The 20,292-nt window shown below is 49.6% G+C and overlaps 1 protein-coding gene across 1 annotated transcript in view; it reads left to right on the forward strand.

Annotated features, from left to right (window-relative positions):
* The first annotated feature begins 238 nt into the window (after positions 1-238).
* Positions 239-20,292, forward strand: part of ASH1L (ASH1 like histone lysine methyltransferase) — a 72,165-nt gene continuing 52,111 nt past the window's right edge. Inside the window, exons 1-2 of the mRNA XM_066610148.1 lie at positions 239-316; positions 7,070-7,609. Of these exons, the coding sequence (XP_066466245.1) occupies positions 7,187-7,609 (423 nt within the window). The 5' untranslated portion in view covers positions 239-316; positions 7,070-7,186. The remainder of the gene's footprint in view (positions 317-7,069; positions 7,610-20,292) is intronic.

Here is a 20,292-nt window from a genome sequence, read left to right on the forward strand (position 1 = left end):
CGTGCGCGCGCGCGCGCGCGTGTGCGCGGGAGGGGGCGTGGCCTGGCGGTGCGTGAGTGGCGCGCGCGAGGCGCGAGGCGTTCGGCGCGCCGCCGCCAACCGTCACCGTAACCGCCGCCGCCGCCAGTCAGTCAGCGCCGCCATCTTGGAGCGCGGCCGCCCTCAGCGCAGCGCCGCGGGCCGAGCGGAGGAAGGAGGACGAGGCCGCGCCGCCAGCCGCCGCCCTGGCCGCGCTCCCCCGCCGCGCGCCCGCCCGCCCGCGCCAGTCCTGCGAGCAGGCGGAGCACCCGCGGCCGGGCCGGCCTGCCCTCGCACGGTGAGCCCTGACAGCCGGGGCGGGGCGGGGCGGGGCGCGGGGGGGGCTGACAGCCAGGCCACGCCCTCCCTGGCGGGGGGGGCCTCGCTGCCGCTGGGCCCGGGCCCGCTCCCGGCTCCGGGGGCAGGCCCCCCGCTGAGCTCCCCGGGAGTCTGCACGGCTGCGCTCTGCGCCCAGGCAGGGAGGGCGGCATCCCCCGGCTCCCGGGTGGTGGCGCCCCACTCCACAGGGCAAGGGTGGGTGGCACCCCCTGGGCCTCACCAGGCAAGGATGGGTGGCACCCCGTGGGCAAGGGTGGGTGGCATCCCCTGGGCCTCACCAGGCAAGGGTGGGTGGCACCCTCCTGGCTCCAGAGAGAATGGGTGCACAGCACCTCATCAGGGAAGGTTGAATGGCTTCTCCTGGGTCCTGTCCGGCAAGGGTGGATGGCACTCCTCTGGCCTCCAAGGGGCTTGCTCCCAGGCAAACGGAGATGGCACTCCCTGGGCCCCATCATGCAAGGGTAGATGGCATCCTCCAAGCTCCAGAGGGCATGGGTGCATCGCATCCGTCCGGCAAGGGTGGATGGCACCCCCTGGCCTAATCTATGGAGTAAGGAGTATTACGTGTGGAGTAGGAGTGTATGTATACTATGTATGGTGTTTGGATGTAATGTATGGAGTAAAAAGTAAAATGTGTGCAGTGTTATTGAGGAGTATCATTCTCTATGGAGTATTGCAGTCTCTGGCTGCAATCTTATCCACACTTGCCTGGGAGTAAGCCCTGTCGAGCCCAGTGGGTTGCTTACTTCTGAATCAGCCCTTCTCCCCCCAAGTGAACCTGAAAGGTGTTTAAATGGCCAACTCCAAAACAAGCCTTTCCATACTGCCTATTAAGCTCAGTGGGGGGCTTGCTTCTGAGTCAACCCCTCCCAAATGACTCTTCAAGGTGTGGGTAGGATGGCAGCCCTGGACTCCATAGGGCTGGCTCCTGGACAAGTGTGGATAGGTTGGCAGCCCTCTCCATAGGGATGACTCCCAGGGAAGTGTGTATAGAATTGCAGCAGTGTGTATAGGAGTGCGGGGGTCCTTACTTCTGAGTTGATCCCTTCCAAATGAATCTGCAAGGTGTTTAAACAAAACAGGCCTTTCCATGCTTGCCTGGGGGATAAGCCCTGAGCACAGGGGGAGATTACTTCTAAATTGACCCTCCCCTCCCCAGTTAAACACCTTGCAGATTAAACAACCAACTCCAAAACAAGCCTTTCCATACAGTACCAGGGGAGGGGTAAACTCTATTGAGCACAGTGGGGTGTTTACTTCTGAGCTGACATACACAGGATCGGTCTGTGAGTCTTTTTAGGAAGGGGGGCTTATGGGGCCTCTTGGATGGCTTCCCCTCACAGCTTGCTTTCCTCTCTTTTTTTAACATGAGATGTCTTCTTGTGTTTCTCCATCCCCTTTTTTCAGTTAGCTTGTTTTGGAGCTGGCTGTTTTAAAATCTTGTAGAGTCATTTTTGAGGGAAAGGGGCATTCCTGCAGGCACGGCCTCCTTTTCCCTGCATCACCTCTCCTGCTAAGTGTTGATCTGCAGATTGCTTGCTGCTGTTTTTGCTTTCTGTAAAATAAGGCAAGTAAATAATATTTTGCAAACTAAAAATCTTGTGAATTCTCTGACAAGTCCATTTAGGGGGTTGATTGGTCCTGCGTGAGATTCTTGTAGCTTCACTTTTTTTTTCCCCTCGGGGGAGAAAAAATTCTTGCTCCTTTGGTAGAGGAGGTAGTGCTTGTGTTTTGTGTTTTTCTTCAAATTGAGCTTTTGCAAGTTTGTCCTGGGGCTTTTATGCTTGAGATTCTTACAGCTTCCCTTGATCTTGTTATGTTGTATTGAAGTCTTGCAGCTTTGTACTGGAGGGTTATATGTGGGATGCTTATAACCTCACTTTTGGGTTTGCGTATAGCATTTTTGTGGCTTGCTTTGGGGGTGCCTGCTGTGGAATTCTTGCTACTTCATTCAGGAAAGGGGTTATATATGGAACTCCTTTAACATTGCTTTATGGGTCAGTAATGTATGGCTTTTAACTTGAGAGAAGAAAGTGATCCCCAAGAGGTCCCTACTTTAGGTGAAGCTGTACTTTCTTTCTTTATAGTAGGGTGGGAGATGCCTCCCTTGTTTAAGGGTCTTGTCTTGAGATTGAGTGTAGATTTCTGACAAGATCTTTTAGAGACTGAAGTAAAGGGGAATCCTGATGTATGGATCCTGGTGTTGTGCCCTTGTCTGCCTGGGGGCCCTTTGACAGCCAGCCCTGTTATGTAGCCAAAATGTTTGATGTGGGGAGGCAGGGTGAATGTGGATGTCAGGAAAAAGTAGTTTGGTCTTTCTGAAAACAGATTCATAACCTGTATGAGAGCTCGATGGATTCTGAGGGCTACCTCCAGGCATGCCAAAACTCCTGCGCGGAGTGTGTTTCCTTTTGTAGGAAATAACATAGCGTGGGCTGCTGGTTTACAGACACACACGCACATGTGTTTTGCTGCATGCAGAAGTGTTGGGAAACCCCCAGCCAATCACTGTGTGCCTGCCTATGTACACATGGCAATTAGATCATCACACATGACTGTCTGTGTGCACCTTGCACATAAATCTGTCTTGGTTGAAGTGGCCCTCTGCTCCTGATGAGGTGGGAGGGATTCCCGGTTGCCAGATTGGAGTCCCTGCAGGTGAAAGAGGTGGAGACCAGATGGGCTTCCTGTCGGACTGCTTCCAGAACCTGGGAGTATTGGAGTCCTTGGCACCCAAGCCTGTGTGTTGAGAAATGTCTTTCTCAGGCATTAACCCCTTAGTCTTCCCTTTCCTTTAGTAAAGCTAAGCCTAAATACACATAACTGCTTTTGTGCTACTTTTGCTTCTGTCCCCCAGTTTGCCAAAGCTTTCTGCTCCTCTGGGTTTATTTGCTCATAGCGCTCTGTAAGAAATAGGGGCATGCCAGGAAGGAGACTGCTGATTCTGTTTTTCAAACCCCATGTGTGCAGTTCAGTGTAATTCCAAGGTGCACTTAGCAGGGGACTGCAGCCTGCCTTGTACTTATTCTTTGAAAGCTTTGTCAGTGGTAGCCCGTTCCTCGGTTTTTGTTCAGCACCTGCTGCTGTGTCATTTTTACCTTTCATGTCTGACTTCTCTCCCCTTGTCTCTGTCACCTGATACCTTTCTTTCCTTGCATAGTGCTTGAGACTGGATCCGTTTAACAACCCAGCAATACAGCACTTCCTCTTACAACCCTTCAGAACTTGGTCACACGTTTTCTGTTTGTAACGCGCCCGAGCAGGAAAGATGCTGGGTGCTGTGTTGTGGTGTGGTGCCCAATGTGGCGTTGGTCCTCAGTACAGGCTGAATAATGCCGTATCCTGCTTCTTCATTAGTATGCTCGGAGAAACTTACGTGGAGCTCCTGGTTGGCTTCACGTGCCCCCTCAGCTTCACCTTTGCTACAGCAGTAGATGCTCCCAGTCCCAGGACTGAGGCAGTTGCATATTTTTCGGCAGAATGGTACATTCCATTCTGGAGCGTCTTAGGAGCTCTTTCACACCATTGCTGACAGAAGTTATGGCAGGCTTTGTTCTTGAGAGACATGGCAGGAGATTTAGACTCTGCATTCTTCTTTTTGGTGTGGCCCTAAACAGTGTATATCTAGTTTACTGCTTCTCCCTCCAAGGAGCTCAAGCTGAGCATGTGTGGGGCTGTTCTCACAACTGTCTGATGAGGTAGGTCAGACCAAGAGAGTCAGCCTGAGTCCAGGCCTCTGACTCCCCCCCTCCCCTGTGCTCTTAGCTTTGCATAATCTATTTTTTGTTTTAAGATGCCGAGGACTGTCAAGTAACATTCAGGCCGAGAGACTGGACTGTGAATCAGTGACGTAGGAAGCTCCTTTCCTGTGAGCTTCAATCTTCTCCCTTCTGCAGTATGGATATAATATCTACCTACTTTGCAAAGGTGGCTGAATTGGAAAGATCTGTGTTGGCACAAACTGGTTAGAGTGAAAAGGTCCAGAAATGCCTTGTGCCTGTGTAGTGTTTCATTGAATGCATAAGGAGCAGGGATGCCGAAACATTATATTCTTAAGTGTGGAGAACACAGACTGCCATTTGGAATAGAGAAGCAGTTTCAAATGAAGGCTGGCTTCCATTAGCCCTCTGTCTGACCGGAGAGGGAATACCTGAGGCGTGTGGCACCCCATTCTCGGCCAAATGCGTGGTTCTAAGAATCCTAATGTGCTTAGCCCATCCTACTGAAATTGCTACAAGTTTGCCAAACAGCTTGCAGAAGTTACTAATCCGTGAAATCTTTACTGGGCTTTCTGCTTTTCCATGACTGTGTAAGGTTTTTGGCATAGCAGCAGCCAACGCTCTTGGAGTTTGCAAACCCATCCTTGTTTGCTCACCTAAAAATGATCCCTACTCGCCTCTGGTGACTTGGTTTACAAAATCTGACTTGGTTCAACTTACTACTGCCTTAAACGTGCTTAGAATTGATATTAGTGACAGCCGCAAAGTTGTCTGCGTGATGCAGTGAATAGAATAAGGAAGAGCCCCGTCAAGCCTGAATGTACGGTGGGGCACTCCTTCTCTTCTCCAATGTGGCTGAGAGCCGAAGGCTTGGAAGATCCGTGAGACCTTAAGTGTTTGTGGGCATTTGGCTCTGTGCCAGACTGGCTTCTAGAACTTCAAATCCACATTTGGGACCACACCACCAAAAAGATACGATTAGAGCCAACAAAAATGTCAGAGTCGCAAGCAAGCTTCTGAGTTCCCTCAAACTTATAGTCCAGCCTAGAGGAAGGTTTGGGGGGAATTGGTAAGCTTGCTCACTGTTTTGTGACTTTTTTGTTCAATCATAACGAAGGCGTTACCCGACTGTTAGTTTTGGATATATATATACATATTTTTTGATTGTGTTTTTTTTTTCTCCTTTTGATGGATTAATAGGGCAGTTTTGTGTGTGGGTTTATGTGTGTTGAGAGAAAACTGAGCTACCTTTCTAGTGTTAGAGGCAGAGCCAGTGAGTGAAGGATGCAGCAGTGGTCAGGTAGAGGAACTTGGGTCTAACTGTGGTGTTGAAAAAAGTAAGGCAGTGATTGCCAAACCTTTACCACTAGTGGCTCCCTTGATGTGCTGGGCCATTGGCCGTGGTTCCCCATTAGGGCTACAATCCTATATTATAGGGCAGCAGGTTTTTTGCAAGGATTCCGTGGCTCCCCTGGCTTGTTTCCACGGCTCCCTGGGGAGCCATGGCTCACAGTTTGGGAACCACTGGAGTAAGGTAATGGCTAAGAGAGTGAGTGGTGTTTCTGAGTCTTGCCTGTGCTGTGAACTCTCTAGTTTTCTTTAGGCAAGCTTCAGTTTTCCAGCCTCAGTCGTCTTCATCTGCAGTATGGGGTTAATAATATTGGTCTTCCTCATACGGCTATTGTATGGATTGTAACAAGATAGTGTTCACTATGAAGCACTTTGAATATATGAAAGTACTATCTAAATGTCAAGTATTGTGGGCTAGTGCATCCGAAAACAGTAAGGGGCCTTAGCAGCCAATGCTATGGGGTGGGCAAAATGGAAGCAGGCCTTCTTGGAACCAGAGGAAAGGCAACAATGCTGTGTTAAAGCCTTACGGACTTCAGGCATTCCTGTCGTGTTGGAAAGCCCCAGATTTCCTCTGGTGATACACGATGCTCACCTGGTGAGGCAGGCTGGTTGTTAGAGGAAGCCGCCAGAGGGCACCAGGGAGGATTGTGCATCAGGTCTAGGTCTTGGTGAATGAAGAAGTGCAGCCCTAGGCGCTTAACAACAAACATTTAAATGCCAAGTGCACCGCTATGGAAACTCTTGGAAAATAGCACTGCAATTACGTCATAATAGTATTACCAGCCATGTTTGTAATTTAAAAAAAGGAGTCTGGGAAACCAGATTGACAGCTGCCTAAATAAAAGAAGCGCAGGGTGGAAGAGTTTGGGAAGTCCGTGTCAGTGCAGTTTCAGACAGGCGAGCAAATGCACAAGAAAATAAAGATCTTTACTAGCATTGTACTGTGAAGAGCCTAGAAAAATGGCACAGGAGCCCTGAACATTCAGATTTCTCCTTCAGTTTGCAACTGAACTCTTCAGAGTTCTCTGCAGCCATAAAAACATGAAACTTCTTCTGTTTTCGGTCAGCTTTTGACATCCTTCTCTCCCCACTCCCCAATGCACACAGTTTCAGCAGCTTGCTCCCGCTTCACCAGCTTGGACCCCGAAACAGCTTGCCCGTGCCCTTTGACGCAGGTGGTTTTTGAAAGTCCCTTCCGTTTCTCAGGTGATTGGTGAGGCAGTACAGAAGGCTGCTTGGTGAGAGACACCCAGCCAAATTCTACTGGAGTGTATGAAACTGGCTGCTTGGATTGTGGCCATGAGACTTCCCCATTCATTCTCATGGCAGGGGCTGTTTGACTTGGGAAATTCTCCTGCCTCAAAAGAGATGGGATCAGCCTGTGCGCCTAGGACCCCCATGTATACATTGCAGTCTGTGTGGGACTTTGACTGGCTCGCTTTCTTCTACCCTGCGACTACCAGAGGTACTTGCAGGTCAGCCAAACAGTTCCAGGATAATTTTGTGCATGCGCTTGTAAGGGTTGATTCGTACACTTGTCTATCATTTCTTCCCCAAACAGAGAATTCTGAATCTTCGTTCTTCTGGCTTCTTTCTGTAGTCATTGTCCTAATTGTTTTCTTTTTGTTTTTTCCCTGCAGTGAGAAGATGCTGGCTACAAATTTCAGGCAAGATTCATCTGTGGGCAACACGCCTGTGTTTGGAGGAGAAAATTAAAAAAACCTGTTTAGGTTGATTTTGCAACAGCACAGACTGTGATGGACCCTCAGAATACTGCTATGTTAGGGCTCAGTTCTGGTTCTGAAGGGTTTTCCGGGAAAAGCCCCTCGGCAGTGGCCACAGGTACGGCGGCAGGAGGCAGGAGGGAAGCAGAGCTCAATGGTAACACTAAAGAGGAGGAAGAGAAGAAGCGGGGCCGTGAGGGGAGCGATGGGGAGCTTGGGAAAGGCGAGAGCCTGGCGGAGGCCCAGCAACAGTTCTCCGTGAAAGAGACAAACTTTTCGGAGGGGAATTTAAAACTGAAAATTGGCCTGCAAGCAAAGAGAACTAAAAAACCCCCCAAGAACCTGGAAAACTATGTCTGCCGACCTGCCATAAAGACCACGATCAAGCAGCCCAGGAGAGTGCAGAAGGGAGGCAAGATGACCGATGAAAAGAGCGACCCTGGCGCTGCAAAGCAAGTGAGTCTTGGGGAGGGGCTGTGTTTGCAGTTCTCTAATTATGCCACTGGTGGGGAGCGGGGTGAGGCGGGGGGGGAAACAGAGGTGTGGTAGGCCCTAGAAACTGGTTCTGCTGCAAGTACCAGTGCTCTGCGAACATGAAATCTGATCTTTAGCACAGAACTTTGGTGTCTGGAGAATCTTAACTATTGTATTTTTTTTAAAAATCAGCTTCTACGCTGATTATTTTTTTCCAGGCACAGGGCCTGCCTTTAACCTGGACCTTCTGTATGGGTGTCTCTTTTTAGTTTTGGACTACATGTACTCACCTTTCTGCTTATGGCTTGTGTTCCCCTTTCTCGCTCCTTGCATGCTTTTTCTCTATCTCTCCCCCCCCCCACTTAATCCTTTACTCTTAAAAAAGAAAAGAGAGAAGAAAAAACCATGTGGCTGTGCCCCTCAAAGTGCTACTTACTCTAGGCTGGCCCACAACTCAATTTTTACTTCTGCCATGCTGGTCTCTAGTGACTTTTCAGTTGTGTTGATAACTACTTCTGGTTGTTGAAAGCACTTCTGTTAATTATCTGGCTGTGGTCTCTTACATCAAGCCAGTATGGTAGGTCAGTATAATTATCCCTATTTTGCAGATGAGAGACTGAAGCTGAGAGTGGCTTGATTAAGGCCACCGGGCAAGTCTGTGGCAGAGGCAAAATTTCTCATTCATAGTTCCTTTTCTGTGCCATTGCACTCCACCAGCTAGGCTAGGAATCCTGAACTTTTTCAGAGCTTTGTGAAGGATTCCTCTGGAAGGCAGTGTCCACATTTTCCAGTCTTCATCTGCAGCGACCTGCCAACAAGGAGTTGGGCGCACGCTGTGTGAGCTGCGTGAAGGGGAATACCCTTACACCAGGGGTGCTCAATAGGTGGATCGCAATCTACCGGTAGATCGCGAGGCAAAATGAGTAGATTGCGGAGTGCTGACCCCCCCTTCAGGTGCCTCTGGGAGGAAACGCCGGGAGTAAGGCCCATTGTATTCAATGGGGCTTACTCCAGGTAAGTGTGGCTAGGATTGCAGCCTCACAGCCTAATCCTAGGCATGTCTACTCAGGAGTAAGTCCTGTTATACTCAGTGGGGCTCAAGGTACACCAACATACATTGTCCACATAATGTACAGAGTAAAAAAAACTCTGGTAGATCTCCAGGCCTTGCTGGGTTTCAAAGTAGCTCTCGAGCCAAAAAAGTGTGAGCACCCCTGCCTTACACCTACAGAATGCCTCAGCTTACTACAGAGTCAGTGAATTCTAATGAAGGTGGAAGCAGCTTCCTACAGCTGGGAAACTTGGAAGAGAATGTTTTAATTATTGTGGTGTCAGAATATTCTGTGTGCACTGTTGAAAAATCCAAACTTCTGGTGTGTGGAGGTGAGGCAGTCCTTGGTATACTCTTTTTCTGCTCATACCCCAGAGTGCATCTTTTCCCCATTCTAGGTTTTTTTGTCTTTTCGTTCCTCTGTCTTAGCCAAAATACCCAAGATTTTAGATACCAGCACCTCGAAGGCAAACAATAGATGTAGTTTTGTTTCATTTGTGCAGTGCAATAATGTGTAGTCTCAAAAATTTTGGTCTCTGGAGCCCTTTGCACTCCTAAAAGGAGTCTCAGGGAGCCCCATATGCGCAGAGTCTCAGGGAGTCCCAGACTCTGCACATGTGGGGCAGAGTGTTACAGGGCCAAGCCAATACTGGCAAAGAACCCAAACAGGGACAGAAATGAGGAAGGAGAGCCTCTAACAGAGGAGGGGCTGTAAACCACGGAGTAGGCAGATGGCATCTAGTTATGGTGTGTTCATGGAGCCCCTGGAGGGCTCCTAGGAGTGCACTTTGAGGAATGGTGGCATAGTGTCCACTGATTGGCCTGCAGGTTTTCCTTTGAGGTTCCTGCTTGCAATAGAAACTGCTTGTGGCAGGAGGTCTGACTCCTTGTCTGCCGCCTTGTATGCCTGAAGATCTGAGGCTGCCAGTTCAAAACAACCGGAAGTACCCAAGAACTGACGACACGCTGATATACTGATGAGCTGACCCTAGGTGGCAGAGAGGAGTGGAGCGTGGGAGGCGAAGGGCCAGAGAGAGGCCAGACTGGGAAGGAATCCACCTGGAAGGAGGAGTTCTATGAAAGACTAGAACTATTCAATTGTAAAAATCCCTACGGGGGTTTAGAACAGCCTGCCTACGTAAACCGCCTTGGTTTAAAGTCTGAGGAGAAATCTCACAACCAAAGAAAGGTGGTATATAAATACCTGTATAAAATAAATAAATGATTTCCCCTAAGTAGCCAGTTGCAATTGTAGTTATGAGTGGTTTTCTTATTTGTGCACTTCAGGTACTTGCCACACTCTGATTTAAGTAATCCTTACAAGGACCCTGAAAAAAGAGAGGTTGTTAGTATTATCTCCATGCACAGATGGGCAACTGAGTCTGAATGGGGCTTGCCCCAGTGTATTCACAACTCTGAGATTTGAACTAGGACTTGCCAGCTCAGTTTGTTCCTTTAGCCATTGCTGCAACTGTTGTACATGTCGGCGGTTATACTGGTTCATGTTGTGTCCAACCCAGTTCCAAAAGCCACAACATCAGTTAGTATTTGCAGGCGGCAAAAGCAGCCCTCTTGGAAAGGCTGTGACTGGTCTGGTTTATTATTATCCACGTTAGCCAACGCTGCTTCTTTCACCACAACTTGGTAGTTCAAACCTGTTTTTGGTTTTAAAATGAGTCTCTAAGTGTGGGGAAATCCGGGCTATTTATTCCGCAACTGGGCAACCTGGCAACATTGGCTGTGTGCTCACCAGCCATCGGACCTTTGACAAGCTGTTTTGGTTTCACCGTATTCTGTAAGCTGTAGTTCTAGCTGATGTTCTTCCGTGTTAGCTGGGCTGTTGGGTGCCAGCAGTTCCTGCTTAAAACACTGCTATGTATGTGCTAGAATTGGCAGAATGGTATCTCCTCAGTAGATCTGTTGCTTGGTCATCATCAGAGAAACAATGGCAAAATTCTTGTTTTCTCAACTCTCGAGATTCTTAAATTCAAATTCCCTTTTTTTTTTTTTAAGGGAGACTGGTAGCAACTTCAGGGTGGGAATATCATGGGAAAAGTAAAAGGTTTCCTTAATTATGCTTTTCTCAGTGTCTCCTCTGCTGAAATTTAGATTGCAAACTCTCAGGGCATTGGCTGTCTTGCGCTCCTGTCGTTCTGAAGGCACTGTGTGCATTGATTGTGCTGGGTGACAGAAATGATGAGGCTGCAGCATTTGATCAATTAAAGATCCTTTGGTTGACTGAAAATGCGCCCAGATTAATTGGGCAGCAGATTTCTCTCTCTGGAATTATTTCTAATCCAAGTGTTTGTGATTGCAGAGCGTCATTTTTAGAGGAGGCATTCTTTCTTCTGGCTTGGGCAGAAGGGAAAGCCTCCCCAACAGTCCTGTCTACTCAGAATTAAGTCTTATGGAGTTAACAGAGCCTACTGCCAGGGAGCTGTGTATAGATTATACACAGGCTTACATCTGAGTGGACATGCATAGCTACCAAGCAGTAAAGTTTCACAAATGCTTGTTTGTTTCTGTCTTCTCTCTACTGTCGTCTTAGGCCATAAACGAATACTATAGGTGGGCTTGTGGAAACGTTATGAGCTAGGAAACCTGGGGGCCAGGCTCCGTTGTTTTTCACATTTTTATACTCCCTTCAAGGTGCTCAGGGTAGTGTACGTGGTTTCTTCCCTTCTTTTGTCTTTGCAACAACCCTATGAGGTAGGCAAGGTTGAGAGCCTTAAGATCACCCTGGAAGCCCCATGACTGAGTGGGGATTTGAACCTGGCATTGTTTGGGCCCAAGTCTAACTCTGGAAATACAACACCATCCTGGCTCTCCCCTCTTGCCACTTTGCATGTGATTGGGGGATGGCCACAAGATTATTTTCAGCATGGGATTGTTTTTGACATAGCGAAGCTTGGGGTAACAACTTTTTGTTGTGCCAGAATTCCCTGTGAGTTAAAAGGGATGCCATGCAAATGCAACCTATGCATCAGGAAGTGTTTTTATCCACTTTTCTTGTCTGCACAGCCTAATCCTGCCAGGTAGTTCATTTATTCCTGGCATGGCTTGGGAGCGGTGAGATTAGGCAGGACCAGCCCTGCAGTGAGGCAGGGTGAGGTGGCCGCCTTGGGCAACAAATTATCCTATTGCTGAGTGAGGTACAGTATTTGCTGCTGGGGAGCACCTTTTGGGATTTCCTGCCTCGGAGGCAGAATCTGCAGGTGAGCCTGGCATGGAGTTGGACTGCTGGTTCCAGGACTTTCATGACATGATTTGGGGGAGTTGTTGAAGAACGCTTGGGTTTTCAGATGTGTAAATTCCCCAAGTTCAGCAGGATGGCACAGCAAGAGGCCAGAAGCGAGGGTGGAAAGCAGCGTGCAATGGGTGGTAAACTCATGCCTAATTTTTCCTTAATTGTTCTTGTAATCCTCCTTCGAATACCGTGTAGCGCGTGTGTGAGAGTAATAGTTATTTGTTTAGTTTTGTAACTTTGGCCAGGTGCTTATGAATAATTATGGAGTCTGGAAAACGCCAAATCACAGGCCTTGAATAGCTTGTATTTAGTTTTCTTCCTCTGGGCGGTGTGTTTAATAGCATAGCTGGCAGCAAATAGCATGTGAACCTGTAATGTTGGAATTCTTTCGTTAAAACCTAAACGAGTTGATCGAAGCAGGGCAGGCAGGCTATGCAACTTCATAAGGGCTTCTTGACATCATTCAGGACAGACCAGGTTGTTTCAGAGGGTATCTTGCAGGGTGTGAGTCTGAATTGGCAGCTTGCTTAACTGATTAGCAGAGATTTTCAAGCTCTACCTCCTGCAAAATTCAGGAGGTGATGACATAATTATTTAATCCGATGGAGCCAAAAGTCTCTAGTTACTTGGGGGGGGGGGTCTTTACTTTATGAACCTGGTTTAGCTTCTGGATTAGTTGGATGTTTTGGGAGCTACTGCAGCTATGGCTTAGTTCAGCCTAAGCCAGCATTTCTCAGTCTGTGGGTCAGGACCCACTAAGTGAGTTGTAAGCCAATTTCAGGTGGGTCATGTAGCACTTAGCCCAGCCACCATTGAAAATACAGAGCTAAAAGTATAGGACACAAAGCTGCTGGGCAGGGCAGGATCCTGGTGGGAGAGGGGCACAGTGCTTGCCCTGAACTGGTGGGAAAATGGGATGCTGGAAAGGGATGAGGTCTGTGTGGTTGGAGAAGGACCCAAGTCTGTGTTCTGCTTGGACTTTCAAGCTGGAATGTTTTAATTCTGAGCTCTGCAAAATAGTAGCATGCTGTGTAATGGGACCTTTTGTCTGATTGCTGCTTTGGTTTGAAGCCTAAATGGATGGTGCCATTTCCATGACATCACTTCCAGGTTGCTGACATCACTTCTGGTGGATCATGACATATTGTCCTTCTAAAATTGGGTCCCGGTGCTAAAAAGTTTGAGAACCACTAGCCCAAGCCATACCCTCAAATCTAGAAAATCTAGCACCCCAGTTGCAGCTACATAATGACTCCGTGAGGTTATTCTCCCCCTGCTTCAGATTAAACCAGGGCCCCAGAGAACAGGGGGCAGGGCCGGGGAATTCAGGGCACTGTTCGTATAGTTTCTTTGGCCATGAGGGCTAGAAGCTTGCCTTTTGAGAAGAGAGAGAGAGACTTTAGACTCAGAATGCCAAAACCTGCCCTAAATCCTGCACTCGTTCAGTGATCCCTGCAAAAGCACAAAGCCCTGACTGGCCTTTTGTTACAGCCCTTTGAAGCAGCCTATTTTCTGCACATCTACCCAAGGCCCTCGCAAATGTTTGCCTCCTTTGTCTGCATTTGTAGTGTTCAGCCGCCTGGTAGGTATCGTTTTTCTTTACTGGGAAATCACAATCCAGGAGCTGCAGAGGCAGAGCAGTTTGTTGCTTGAGGCACAGATGGGCAAACGCCAGCCCCTGGAATCTTCTGCCTATTTATAGCCATGCCGTGTTCTGACTATTCCGGTCTCGGTGATGATGTGGAGGCACGAAGGTGACAGCAACAAGCTTTGCGCTGACAGCTGTAACGTGATGCAGTTGAGACAATGAAACAAGATGGAACCTGCTTCTGTGCTCACAGAGCTCCCCATTTCCCCGAGAAACTGCTGAGCGCAGGTATCTCGCCAATCCTTGCGGTGTCCTTGGCTCTGCAGGTGAATGCTGCAGGAGGGCTCCCCGCCTCTTCCTCACTTGCAGCCTGCTTCTAAACCCCCCCCCCCAAGCGAATGGTAGCCAAACACGAAGAGAGACGTCCCTCCTTCGGCTTTTAGGGCAGTTGGGGTGGGCGCAGAAGTGTGTGCAGGAACCACATTTTCTTCTGACACTCTTCTGTTTCACCTAAAAAGAGATATCGTATGAGGCGTGTGTGTGTCACATCCATGCATCCAGAAACAGCGAGGGGGAGGCTGTGATCACCCCTGGCTTAGGCCAGGAGCTAATCCCCAAAGCATTTTATCCAGAACGCTGGGTGTCTGAAGGTAACTTGCCCACGAAGCAGGGTGAGACAGCATTCCCAGGCAGCAGACTCTGGGCGTCATGAAGAGGGGCAGGGGGTGGAGGTGTGTGGTTTGGAACTGCTGGGTCACAATCCCCCGGAAAGTTCTCCTAAGTAATCCCCGTTCATTTCCATTGTGGCTCCTGCAGGACGGCCTTCTGGTGGATTGCTTTCTGAATTGGCCTGTGACTGGAGGGCATTCGGATTTTGCACCTCTGGCAACACGATGCTCTAGGCCAGCCTCGTGCAGCTTTCGTGTAGTCTGTGCCGATACTGGTGTGTTAAGAAGGGTTTCCTCATCCTTGTTTAAATTCCGTCGCAACAAGGAAACAGTGCTGAAGTGGAAGCATGCTACAACATGCTGCAGGCGCCAGGGCCCACGGCTAAGCTTCAGGTTGTTTCCATGTTTCCAAGAGCCCAGTGTGGTTCCCAGTCTTCCAGGAAGGGGGCAGACCCTACTTGCAGGGGAACTTCACACCTTAAGTACACATGGAGCGTTTGATCGCAGCAACAGTCATGGCACTCAGGCATCTGTACAGCCCTCGTGCGTGAAGAGTGTGACATCTGTCATCTCAGACTGCACAACAACCCTGGAAGGCAGGGTTTTTGTAAGTCCCTGTATGACAGGGTGGAAATGAGGCTGGAAGAAGACAGGTTTGCCTGGAGGCCACCTAGAGAGTCCGTGGCTATTCATGAATTCAGGCTGGAGATGACGGAAGGCTTCTGATCAGTAGGGATATAGAAATGAGTGCTGTCCTCGTAGGGTCAGATCAGAAGTCCGTCTATCCCATGTTCTGTTTCTGAGCAAGTGGAGCCTTGCTCAGAAGGCTAGAGTACAGCCTGGAGGCGAAGGCTATGTCCTCTCCATGTTGGCCCTCAGCCCCTGGTGTTGAGCAGAATATGGCTTCTGTATAGGGAGTTTTTGTTTATCGATCCAAGCTCCTGGCTGTTGATAGACCTGGTCTCCTGAATTTCCTTGAATCCTTTTATAATTTTTTTTAAGTGATCCAAGTCATGCATTCCCATTATTGCAGGTGCAGCCAATGGGGAGGACCCAGGGGTCAGAGTGGAGAAGCAGCAAGGTGTCTGTGTGGAGGATTGTGGCTAGAGAAGTGGGGTGCTTGCCCTTGGCTATGGTTGGGCTACAGGTGGTTGGGTTCTGGGTCTGGGGAGGAGCTAGTTGTCAGTCCACATGGGCCAGAAGCAGGTGCCTGATCCAAGCAGGGATTGGGTGTCCAGGGTAGCGATCCCAGATTTGCGAGTTGGGCAGGCCAATTCCTGCAAGAGAATGAGGTTTAGACTTGATAGTCCAGTGCGGTTTGGACTTTATAGAGCCTGGAGGGTGGTAATTGGCCGTTGCAGTCAGCTGGCTGCACACCAGTTGGTCCTGAAGCCTAATGGGTGCCCTAGAAGCACAGAGCTCATGGAAGCCGGGCACTGAAGATGGAGCTGGTCAAGTGCCAAAGCTTGGCCACTGGGAGCCCCAGTTTAAACCAGAGAAATCCTCATGCACTCAAACCCCAGCGCCTTTTGGCTGCTCCTGGAGTGAGTGGGGTTGGTCATGGGTGGGAATAGTCTCTCAGGGCCATACAATACCAGTGGTGGCTTGGACAGCATTCTCTTCCCCACCCAACCGCAACTAGAGGAAGTAAAAAATTAAACCGCCTGCCTGTGACCCAGCGTAAGTACGGAGGAACAAAATTGGTGCTGGGGGTTGCAAGAAAACAATAGCCCTGCAGAAAAACAAGCTCTGGGGCACGACTTGGGGTAATGTTTATCCCTGGCGAGCCTGCTGCACTCTGTGAACGCACCTCTGCCTTGCATGCGCACCGCCTCACAGGCTCCTGCCTCTTTCCTTGTAAGGGAGCTCCCAGCACCCTTGGTGGCTATTTTGGGAAGGAGAACAGGCCCCTTGGTTCCGATTCCAGCACCGTCGCATGGCTCGAGGCCTGCCTGCTCTGTAAGTGTGTGTGCTGAGAAAGCAGAACCCCCTCCCTTCCCTGCAACCGTAAGGCTCCAGCAGGAATTTTCATACTATTGCAGCTGCTGTGGGGAAGCTGGGCTTGGTGCCAGGCTCCGCGCTCTCTCTCCCTGCTTCAAAATCCCTCCAGCGCCAACAGCTTTCAAAGTAAACAACAGGACGGGATCTAGAGGCATCCACCCTCTGTCTGTCGCAGCAGGGCCTGAAGTAGCGGCTGAGCCCAGTTAGGGTTCAGGACCAGCAGTTGGCAGGATAGGAAGGGAAGCCCAAGCATTGGGGGGGGGGGAATCAAAGCCTGCCACGCAGCGCCTGCTGTTGTTCTAAACGTGCACACTAATTGAGAGCCCAATGCAAGTCAGCGGTGAAGAGCATGAGCCCGGAGGCCTCTCCTGCATCTCATTCTTCATCCACTGCAGTCTTGTGGGTGGCCTTGGGCAGCCTGCTGTGCTCTGAGCCTCAGCTCCCCACCTACAAACCACTTACCTACCTTAAGGGGTGGTTGTAATTTAACGATTGAGATCATGTTGTGCAGAGCACCATAAAGCAAAAGCTTACTCTTTCTTACATTTGCAGCATGTGTGTGTGTGTGTGGTGGGGGGGGTGTCCCAGACTAGATGTGGGACCCTCTTTGACCCCCAGTCTGCAGCATGGAACCCCCAACGGTTTCACTGTAGGTGACTTTCATCCTCCCTCTCGCCTTCTTTTAAAAAAAAAATCTCAAGCAAGCAAAACTGGAAAGCGGCTGCCGCTGTTACTGGGGGAGGGAAACCCCTTTTTAGTCCAAGCCAGGATCCACTTATGGGCCTTGTCCCACCCATTAAAGACAGATGCACTGAAGCCCCTGAATTTGCTTGTGTTGCTTTAAGGACCTTCTGATCCAGCAGGAATCTGTCCATAGCTTGGGATCTTCCTCAGGGGCCCTGCTTCAGCTTCCGCTGCCATCTGCAGGATGGTGGAGAGTTGCTTGGGGCAGGACCTTTTTGGCAGTGGAACCCAAATGATGGCACTCTACCCCTCCCTTGGGCTTTGGGTCTGCCTAAGTGCTTTGTTGGTGGCTATGCGGTTGTGTTTTTGCTTTACTTTATTCTTCTGATATATTTTGGGATGTTAAATGGGTGAACCTGCTCAACGATCAATCAAAAAAATTAACTGAATATAAAAGTAGAGCTTAAATATTTTAATGCGTATATTCTGGGTGCATTATCGTTGTCATCCTCCTCTCCAAGTTGTGCCTCTAAGCCAAGGGTTGGCCCTTCTGTCCGTGTCCTGCCCCAGAGACTCCAAGCAACAACACTGCAAGTCTGTCCCCCTTTGCTCTACCCCTATAGACCCGTTTTGCTATTTTAGTGGCTCACGCGTTCGAATTAGGCTTTGCTACTTAAGTGCAATTGTATTGCCAATACAATATTAACTAAAGGTTGTTTGGAGTCACGTGAGCAGCAGCATGGAAGCAGGCCTGTCAGTTTTTTAATTGAGACCTCCACATCTGAGCACACTCTGCCCACACACTGGCCACCAGTTCTGTTTCCAGGCACAGTCAAAAGTGCTGCACAGTATTTGAACCTCTGTAGCTCTGAATGGTCTGAAGAACCACCTATTCGAGTAGCCTGAGTATATATTAAGAGTTCCTGCTGAGATCTTGGTCCAGGCACCTCCACCTGTGGGGCGCGGCAAATGACAAGCAGAGACAGGGCCTATTCTGTTGTGGCATCAGGCTCTGGAAGACCCTCCCTATCAAGATTTGTTGGTGCCTCCCATATTCATTAGAATTTTTGCATTCTGAAAAAGAAAATTGCTCAGTGCTGCTCAGTGCTTGGTGTGGCTGGGTTTGGTTTCTTTGCTTTGTGCTTTCTGTTTTCGCCTCAGGTTGATTGAAGTGGAGAATGACTTGAACAGAACTGGCGCTCCTTTTCATAGTTACAGCCCCAGGGCATGGTCTGAGGGCGCATGATGCAGCTGCCCTGCTGAGGCTGAACAGGTCTTGGTCCCAACAGTGCCTGGAAGGGAGACCTACGGGGAGCCCTCATGTATGTCGCCTTGAGCCTCACCATGGAAGGAAGGTGGGGTTCGGATCCTGTCTGCACAGTTTCAGTTAACTGTGGATTGGATCCATGGGGGCGCCTCCCGCCTCCCTGTGTGCCCCCTCTGGAGGAAAGGGGAGCTGGGCTTCACTCGCTTCTAGAGAGTCTTTTGAGCCCCAAGAGGCTCTGCATCCCACCCAGCTTCCCCAGGCCTCAGGATGCCTTATAAGGCAATAAAAATGTCACTTCCATTTTACAATAAAACCAAAAATAACTTTTAAAACTCTTGTAGTCATTCGGAGTCCTGCAGAGGTCGTGGGTTGATGCACATAGCCTCTTTGGGTCTCCAAAGACCCTCTGGAGGCAAGGGGAGCACAGCGTGCCTTCTGGAGGGGTCCCCCCGTATCTGCGAATTCAGCTCTCCATGTTGGGTTCCAGAATGGACCATCCACGGATACGGGGGCACGTCTGTATTCTGTTTTTTGGAGTGGTTGGGAAGTTGGGCCTGGGTCAGGAAGACCTGAGTTCAGATCCTCTTTCACCCACGGGCCCTGTTGTTCTCAGTCTCAGCTCCTTGCAGGGTGGTTGTGAAAATAAAAGGGACGAAGAGGAAGCTTACACACCACCTTGAGGCTCTGTAAATGTGAAAAATAAAGACAAATGAACACAGTTTGCACGGCCAGTGCTTGCTTACCCACTCATCCTCATTCCCATTTAGCTGCTGCCTGTGAGGTCAGGTGAGATTGTGGCTGGGTGGTAGCGCACTTGTTTTACTTGCAGAAGGTCTTGGGTTCAGTCCTCAGCACCTCCTGGGAGGCCTGGGAAAACCCCTTGTCTAAGACCCCAATGTTGCCAATCAGTATAGGCAAAATGACCTAGACCAATAGTCCAATGTGGCATCCGGTGGCAGCTTCTTAAGGAAACCCTAAAGTCCAATCACTGGCCTCTCCAGACAGGGCTGAGCGAGACCCAGTCTGTCTGAAACCCTGCAGAGCCTGTCAGCCAGTCAGCAGAGACAGTGCTGAGGTAGGCAGACCTGGTAATGCAACTTCCTCTGCCATTAAGCCTTGGAGAGCTCTCACGGGCTCAGCCCCAGCCATATGTGCCCGTGTGCTTCCTTCCCCTGCCCATTTTGCTTGCCTAGCTTCTACTAAATCATCTCTCCAGTGAGACGGCAAGCTCCTTGGCAGTGCAAGGGCCTGTTCCTCTCCGTGTTCTGGAAATCCCCCAGCACGCTTGAGGTGCCATGAATGGAAAATTAATTGCTGAACTGTTATGAATGAAGGAGTTCCTTCAAGTTGAGGATTTCGTAACCCCCTAGTAAAAGTATTCTGGGCATGCTCTCGTGGGGAAGAGGAGCTGGAAGGGGGCAGAGGAAGAGGTCTCGCTTCTGCTTTGGGAAAACACCAGGTATCTGGTTTGGGGAGTGTCGTAAAGCCTGGCTGGCATAGTGACAGAATGCATGCTTTGCTTGCAAAAGATCCCAACATCGTCCTGACAGCCTCTCCAGGTAGGACTAGGAAAGACCCTGTGTGAAACCTTGGATAGATGCTGCCAGTGCGTGCTTGACACTGCTAAGCTAAATGGACCAAGGTTCAGACCCAGTAGGTAGCAGTATGCTGAGTATGTAATTTTGCTGGGGGGAGGGCTGGTTTCGAGGCAGGACTGTGGCAGACCAAGGCCCCAGCCCGCTTTCACTCAATAAACCCTGTCAGGTAGTCCTAAAGCCATAGGCATCAGTCCCTCTCTGCCTTCTTTTCCCCTTGGCAGCTGAGAGCCAAGCAACATTTCTGTAGGACACTGGCCTGGGGGCTTCCAGTTACTGATTCCCACTGCTGGGCACTTGTGCACCATAATAAATCTTGTTTTGGTTTTGTACAGTTCTTGGAGCCCAAAATGCCTGAGCTGTCTTCTAGGAATGTGACTTTTTTCCTAGCTGTGACACACATTTCCCAAGATCATCATGAAACCATATTGTTTCTTTAAAAAAAAAAATTAAAAAATTAACAGTCTCACTTGTGTACACAGAAAGCAAAAAGTCCTGCTTTCACTGTCATTATGATTCTTTTCTCACCCTCTGTTCCTCCTCGTGCCTCTGTCTTGGTCCTTG

This window comes from Tiliqua scincoides, chromosome 15 (assembly GCF_035046505.1).
Source record: "Tiliqua scincoides isolate rTilSci1 chromosome 15, rTilSci1.hap2, whole genome shotgun sequence".
NCBI lineage: Eukaryota > Metazoa > Chordata > Lepidosauria > Squamata > Scincidae > Tiliqua > Tiliqua scincoides.